Source organism: Chaetura pelagica, unplaced genomic scaffold (assembly GCF_000747805.2).
Source record: "Chaetura pelagica isolate M959 unplaced genomic scaffold, ChaPel_1.0 scaffold159, whole genome shotgun sequence".
In the NCBI taxonomy this organism is placed as follows: domain Eukaryota; kingdom Metazoa; phylum Chordata; class Aves; order Apodiformes; family Apodidae; genus Chaetura; species Chaetura pelagica.
In genome coordinates, this window is record NW_009954555.1 from 6,226,282 (window position 1) to 6,234,467 (window position 8,186).

The window sequence follows — 8,186 nt, forward strand, 5'->3', positions numbered from 1 at the left end:
TGTGGGACAAGAATTTATTTGTTTCAGTTTTTCTCCTTAGTGTTTTCATTGTGCTGTGTCTTGAGGCAAGATGGAGAGTTGTCAGCTGGTTTTCTATGTAAACTTTGTTTATTGGTTTGCAGTAGAAAAATATTTCAACTGTGCTTCAAATAATCAACCCCAAACAATGACTTGTGATTTGGTTTCTTCATACAGTCTTCTGCTGTGAAAGACATTTTGAAGGACCAGGAAAGCAGAAAAGGCCTGATTGCTGCTATATGTGCAGGTGGGTTGACAAGACGTCTTGCTTTGTAAAGCATTTGGATATTTTGAAGGGTCATGCAGTTTTCTGTCTTAGAAATCTGTATTGCTGTAATGTAGTAGCAGGGATTTGTTCTGAATTTGAATTGTTTGTAAATTTAATAGCAGAAGACTCTCTAAAATGCTGTGAACGTTTATCCTGCAAGTTCTGCTTGGTATCCAGTTCTTTCCAATCAGTTGTGTTACTGTCTTTAAAATAAAACATGAAAGGCAATGTGCTGGGATTTTTTTTACAAAATATTTGGTTATTCTGGTGATCTTTCCATGAGGACACAGAGCTGGCAGAAGATCATTGCTATGAATTTATCTCACATCTCATCTCCCGCCCTTTAGCTTCAGATGTAAGGCTGTAAATACAGAATTGCAGACTCACACTTCCTCATATGAGTGGTAGTAAGATTGAGTTACTCTGAGGAGAGGGCTGTCTGCACAGCTAGGTATCCAGTTCATTCCTTTGTAAGACTTGTTTGTAAAAAACAAGATGAACAATTGGCAATACTCCCCAACTGAACCGAGAAACTGACATAGGTACCTGTATCTGAGAATGAGAGTGGCAGTAAGTGTATGAAAGTTTAACGGAGCATGATTGTGGACTGTGTTGTCACTTTTTTTTTCTGGTACATTGCTGTAGTTTTTTATACTTTCATTCTTCGGTTAGGTTATTATGCATACAGAGTTGTGAACATTTTTTAACTTGGCAGTGGTAGTCTTATGTATCTCTTGCAGAACAATTGCAAATTCATGGTTGCTCAATGAATGCCTTTGCTTATAAGCAGGGCAGTTCTTTTATTTAGGTACAGTGCTTCTTAGAGCTGATTACTCTGAGCTGATTACTGAACACAAGGTTATTTCCTAGACCAGATTTGAAACAAATCAAATGTACAGAAATGAAACTCATAGTAGGGAAATCCTGCCTTCTGTTTTTTTTTTTTAATTTCCACAAGGATTTTCTGTCAGATGACCTAAGACTTCTTGATACAAACTCCTTCCTCAATTCAGGCTAAGGAAGAAGTAGGAAAAGAAAAGAGAAAGACTTTTTAAATTAAAAACTTAGCAGTTAGCCCATGATCTGTCCAAAACATTGCTTGGCACACAGTTACAACATGTAAAGTCTCACTCAAATGAAGTGTTGTCTGTCAAGTCTCTAAATTCAAGGGTTAACAAGGTCATAAAGTAATTGTACCTAGTTAATGTTCAGATTGAAATACAGACTTTTGGTTACTTAATGTCAAGCAGATTCAAATAAAATATATTATCTGAAGTGGAATGACCATTGTTCTCGATGCCTTCAGAGGCAGCACAGTAATCGATAGGACAGCTGCATGAACCAGATGTTGGCTTTTCCTCATCTGATTCTCTGCACAGGGTGTTTTGTGTAATAGAATGGGAGGGATTATACAGCTGTGTTCTTTTTCAGGCTTTTTGCTTCAGAGATAGAGCTGGCATCAGTTTTATAAAAAGTAGTCTGTCCACAGTGAGCTCTGGCCCCTTGAGAGTGTCCTTAGAAGTGCTTGTAGCAGACAACAGTTCCTCACTGGTACAACTGGTGTCCTTACAGGTCCTACTGCCCTTCTGGCTCATGGTATAGGGTTTGGAAGCAAAGTGACAACACATCCTTTGGCCAAAGAGAAAATGATGAATGGAGGTATGTAATGACTTCTCTAAGTTTCTCTCTAAATCCTTCTCAGAATTACTTTTTTTTTTAGCTGAACCAGTGATTTAAAGAAAGGAAAACAACTTTTGTATCTTACTTTGTATCTCCTTAATTTCCTTAATGCTTTCCTGAACGTAATGAAAATTCAACTGAATATGCTAAGACTGTATTCTAAGTCTCTTTAACCTGAAAATACAGGGCTGTATTAACATTCTCATCCTTGGGGAAAATACGCTGCTGCTGTAGGGCTAGGACCACTATTTCCCTTATCCTCTTGAGGCTGAGCCATCTCTTGACTTCTTTTTGGTTCTTTGGCTGAGTGGTTCCAACAGCAAACCGCAGCAGCACCTTTTGTGCTCTCCCATGAGTAGTGCTTTGATGCTGTGAGCGCCTGGTGGGTCAGTGATTGTCATTCTGTGAACATTAATGAGTCTTAAAGTGAGCAGGAGATGGCAGGTTTCCTCTAGTTTCCTCTGCATGCATTTGGGAAAGTTGTGATCTGCACACAAGAGCAGTCTGACTTCCAAAAGTAGCCTCATGGGAACTGACAGATAGAGCAAGCGCTTCTTGATGAGCTTATAGAATCAGAGGGGTATTCCTCTACCACATGAATAAGCTGCCAGAGCTCCGTATGGGCCCTTTTCCTTCCTGGGTGCTCCGTGCAGTGATGAGCTGCTTGGTTCCCGAAGGCCAGGAGTGTGGAGCCCAAGGTGGGCTGGGCCCAGGTGGGTGGCTGAGGTGCCTTCTGCAGGGCCACTGCTCCACAGCTGCTGCAGCCTGCGGGCAGCAGTGGCCTGCGGCAGGCAGGTCTGCTCTGCAGCAGCTGTGAGCACCGTGCTGGAGACTGACCCTCTTTCTGTTGTGTGTCCCCCCAAGCACACTACTGCTACTCCGAGAGCCGTGTGGAGAAAGATGGGAACATCCTCACGAGCCGCGGCCCTGGTACCAGCTTTGAATTTGGGTTGGCCATTGTTGAAACGCTGATGGGTAAGGAAGTGGCTGAACAGGTGAAGGCACCTCTGATACTGAAAGACTGAAATTCTGGTGTGGGCCAGGGAGTAGGACAATCTTAGATGGAGAGTCTTGTCCTTTATAGAATAACTGTAAGATGCACTGCTGTAAATACAATTTAATTGTGGGTGAAATTAGCAACTGTACTTACCTAAACTGGGATATCTTACAAACCATTGGTCTTTATTTCCAGAAAAAGATCCTGTTAGCAAAATCATCATGAAAAAGCTGCCAGCATCTAATAATCTTAGTTAGCTCTTGGATGCCATTTAGAAATCACAGGGAAAAATGTTTGCTGAGTAAATAAAATGAGGCAACTCTGCTTGTTTGTTGTTTTTTTATGTGTTTTCTCCCAACTCAGACCTATTAAACCTTTTTACCACCATGACTAGCAATGCACTATTCCAAACAACTTCTGTCTAGAATCTCACACAGTTCTTCTGAAGTATGAGCTGAAATGAGAAGAAGCTCAAACACTGGAACAAGCTCTCTAAAGAAGTGGTCATGGCCCCAAGCATGTCAGAGTTCAAAAAGTGTTTGTGCAATGCTCTCAGATACAGGGTTTAACTTTTAAGTTGCCTTGTGCAGAGTTAGGTGTTGGCCTTGATGACCCTGGTGGGTCTCTTCCAACTCAGAATATTCTGTGACCAAAATTATTGGAGTTGTAACTTGCAATTTGTTAAATCAGTATTTAGTTTCCTGAGTAAAAATGAGGCCAGTAACTACTTCTAAGACAGCACAGAATTAAATTAAAAGTAGGAATATTCTTAACCTTGTCAAGTACCTTAGAGTGCCTATAGCTATCAAGTTGTCCACGATACCACTGGAATTCATCTTCTACCTTAAATGATTGAAGGTCTATTGAGCTGTTTATCTAATAATCAGCATAAAGCAGGAAGCTGGGACTTGGTAGCTTACCCCAGGTAGCAGTGCTTGCTTCTGCTTACTGTAAATTGGAACTTGATAGAAGCCTGGCTTATGTCAGTTTAGAAGAGTTGCTGGACAGTTCTGTGGGGGAAGTGGTGGAACTGTATCCTCATGAGAATTAAGAATTCAGGATTGATTTTTGTCATTGCTACCTTTCTTCTCCTAAATAACTCTGCTCTAGCTCTGTCAGCAATCGCACAAGAAGGCACCTCACTGTACTCTGTCATTACCACAGTATCTGAAGACTTGGTTCTGCACACATCTGAGTTTACTGCCTTAACTTTGGAAAATTACTGCATAAATGCCTTTATGATTGCATATTTTAATGGGAAACAAGCTCATTCTCAATTACTGCATTTTAGTAATGAAATACATAGATACTTTTGCACACTTACAATTAAGAAATGTCTCTATGTTGTTAGTATCTTCTGGAAGAACTGCTTTAGCTGTAAGCTCTGTTTCTAATTTGTTTAGGAAATCTTTCATATGTTTCTCTAGCTTTAAATAAGCTAAAGATATGCAGAAAGTTGTAATCTATATAAGATTGGACATGTTTGTTCATTAAACCTGCATGTCTAACTGGTATTGCCATGCAAATGAAAACTGAATGACAGAAAGATTCTTTGTCCTGGAATCTGGAATAATCACTTGGTTTGTAAATGGGTATGATTTAGAATACAGGAAAAGCTATGTGTTCCTGGGCTGCAGTACTGCTTAGGAGGAAAAAAATTCCATGCTGGTGTTGTATTTAGGCTTCCTGAAATCTTTTATTATAAGGCACTAATGAAGTGGTCAGAAATTTAATAACAAATTTTTATTTTTTATTCTAAGGGTGAGAGAGTTCCGCTTACAGAAATGAGGTATTCAATGTGTACATTTAGGCTTTCCCACTCCAATTAAAGTAGTAATAGGAAAAGCACTCAGTAAAATGAGCTTGGAGCCCATTAATGTATCTGGTTAACTTGCAATTCTTTCATTGCATTCAGCAAAAAGGACTTGAAAATGAACTATAGTAATGCTGATTGCATCACACTTTCCTTCATAAAGCTGACCCTGTTCTCAACCTTTTACACTGCAGAAGTCCAGCAAATCTGAATTTACATAGGTTCTCTGTTTCTGCCAAGGTGTCATTAGCTCTCAGTCTTTACAATAGGGGAGGTGTATGAACTAAGATTAGGCTAATTTTCCTCTTAGGGGGAAGTGTCAAGAAGGAATTTGCTGATTTGAGGAAAAAAAAATACCTTCCCATTTGTGAAAATGTTTTTTTCTCCATCATTTTTTAAATACAGAGGTTCCCTAGCAGTTACATATCTCTTTTCATAGAATTTCCTTCATCTGCAGCTGAAAGATGAAATTAGGTACTTTTCTGTTTGGTGTTTCATGGAGACTAGAAACTTTAATTATTGGCAAGCTTTAGTTTTGAGCCTATGGTAATTGAGTGTTGGCTGCCACAGAACTTTGATTTCAGTGAAGAGAGTGTATCCGCCCTTCTCTCGCTAGCACTTACCATTCTGTTACCTGGTGGTTGAAGGATTTGATTTGCTTTTCCTGCTGAGAAGGTAGTCAGCATCTGCTGTAAGTCTTTTATCATCTCTCAAGAATAGTGCAGGGTTTTTACTCTTTATTCTGGTTGTTGGATGGGCTTGAATGTGAAGTTGAAAGTGAGCTCTTTTGTTTAATTGAAAAGTATTATATGACTTAGTAACAGGGATGTAAACAAGATGGCAAACATGCTAGTGCCAACAATGGATTCTTGAAATGTTGAAGAATACTTCAGAATAAGGAACTTGTAAATAAAGAATCGCCTCTGAACTAGAAGAAAACAAAGAACATAGAGAGAATGAGTAGTCTGGTTTTGCTGCAGTTCTCTGGCAAGTTTATTGCCAAAAAGGGAAAGCAAAGTACACAGCACTGTACTGTAAGCAGGCACAAATCCTAACACAGGAGTATGTCGCTCTGAGCAACAGAGCAAGGGTGCTCTTCTAGAGGAAAAGGCATTACTTTTAAAATAGGTGAGGCAATCACAACCATAACGGATGCAAAACAGCCTGCACGCTAGTACTTGCAGCTGTAAAAGTACACAGGAATTACAAGCCTTGGACAGCTTGTTGCCATTTTGAATATGCATATTATTTGGTATGACCTAACTACAAGGCATGAAACCCACAGTGACTGTCAGAGCAAGGAATGGTTACTTCATCAGATTATGTTGTTTGTTGTTTCAACAAAAAGATGCATTGTGATATAAGCAGTGATCCCAAAATTATAAAAGACAGCTGTGTTCCAGGAACCTGGATGACATGTGACTTTATTAGAAAGACAAGCATGTAACAGAGAAGTAGGAAAGTGCCAACTACAGAAAATAATCACAAGCACTGCTTCCATACCTTCACTTAAGTTGACATATTGTGCCTCCAGGAAAACACGTTCTGCTGTTACATGGAGGCTACATTTTTGTAGGACATGGGATGCAACGTTTGATGTTTGAAAAATAAGCAACAGAACACTGAATGAATTAATTAACAGTTGCCCAAAAGTTTTAATAACGGTTTACCGTGTTTAGAATGTGGCCTTGCAAACAGTATGTCTGTGTGAAATGCAGCATGGAAAGAAAGCAAAATATGCAAAAGCAGAGCCGAGCAGGCCCCAGCACAGATGTGCCTGGCTGCTGTCTGGTCTGTCAGCTGAAGAGCTTCCTCTGCTAACATTGCCTGGCTCTGAGCTTCCCTGGAGATCCTGTCATTCTTGCAGCACAGTCACATGGCAGGAAGTGAAAAGGTTTTTTGTAAGAACAGCAAAAAGGGACAGGCTTTCTCTGCTGGAACAATTTATCTGGCCTTCAGCCTCTTCCCTGCTGTCTCTCAAGAAGCATCCAGGGAAGTAACAGGGCTTGGAGCAGATATGTTACTTGCTGTAGCAGGTGCCACCTCAGACTGCCCAGCTCCCGTGGTTGGTGGCATCATTAGTGGGGCAGGTGTTCCAAGGCAGACCTGACCCTCCCAGAGCAGAGCGACCCGAGTCTTCCCTTTCTGCATACATGGACACTCAGCAGAGTGCCATGCATGCAGAGCAGGCCAGGGCACACAATCCAGAGGTAAGGGAATTGAATACTTGTAACCAGTAGATTACTTATTAAGGGACTAGGCAATATTGCTTTGTCTTTTTCTGGTCACACTTTGGGAAACAGAGCTGACATATGTGATAGGCTCCAGAGGCAGGTTCAGACTTAATAAAACCCAGATCCTATTTTTTAGGTAACTTAATTTCCTATATATTGTTGAGGTGCTTTGAGGGCTCCAGTGGCTAGCACAGAAATTGGGTGTTACAGTGCTGTGCTCAGACTCTTGCTCTGGAGCTAGAAGGCATCACAGGTTGAGAGGCAAGCTTTTATACTCAGGCTTCTTATTCTTTTGTTTAATTTCATTCAACAGCTTCTAATTATACCCTTTGTACAACCTTAAATAATTTCTCCCTATGTATGGTTTATGAGTCTTGCAGATATTTATGTATCTTCAACACTGCAGTTCAAGGCCACTCCATTGGTAGAGGGAGGAGGAATCAAAGTTGTCTAAGGATCTTATGTAAGCACTCATATTTAAAGAACAGACTTATGTCTAGACAGTTTTCTGTAACTGGTGAGACTGATATTTTCCTCAGCTGCTGCAGTTTCCCAACAGCTGGGAATTGGAACATAATGCATTATTGGAACATAATGCTCTTCTAAGCACAACTTTCTGATTTCTAAATATCGATGGTGTAACTATTTTTACAGTTTATACTGGCAACAGCTCTGAACCACAGCAGAACTTGTCTGCAGTCCAGGTGGGTACTTGACTCAGTAACAGCTCTAAAGCCTGCAACCACGCTCTCCTCCTTGATGGTTATGGTAGAATTTCCTTTGGGATTCTCAGTAGTCTCTGGGAGTCTCAGTATTCCTTGCAATCTTTCAGAGCTGCTCTTCTGAATCAAAGGAATTCCCTGAATGCAAACAGAGGTGTTTCTGCATGTGCTTCTCCAATTAAAATTTAATCTCCTATGTGTTGAATGAGCCTGAGATATTTAATGCTCTTTATTTTTCAGCAGAGCATTAATTTAAAGTGTTTTGTGACATTATCCTTCCAGTCTAATAGCAAATCAGATTTTTCTTAATTCTGCATTTTTATTTGCTATTCAAGATTTAGTGAAAAGGCAAGTAATTGTGTTCTAAAGCATCAGTGAATGCTTTAGATAGCTGCTGATAGCTGCCTGAATCAATCTGGCTCATGTATCCTGACCAGGAATGACCAGGGCAAAT

The 8,186-nt window shown here is 40.2% G+C and overlaps 1 protein-coding gene across 1 annotated transcript in view; it reads left to right on the forward strand.

Annotated features, from left to right (window-relative positions):
- The window catches only part of PARK7 (parkinson protein 7), a 5,513-nt gene extending 2,227 nt beyond the window's left edge, over positions 1-3,286 (forward strand). Inside the window, exons 4-6 of the mRNA XM_010005213.1 lie at positions 196-265; positions 1,859-1,945; positions 2,831-3,286. Coding sequence (XP_010003515.1) covers positions 196-265; positions 1,859-1,945; positions 2,831-2,991 — 318 coding nt within the window. The 3' untranslated portion in view covers positions 2,992-3,286. The remainder of the gene's footprint in view (positions 1-195; positions 266-1,858; positions 1,946-2,830) is intronic.
- The last annotated feature ends 4,900 nt before the right edge of the window (positions 3,287-8,186 follow it).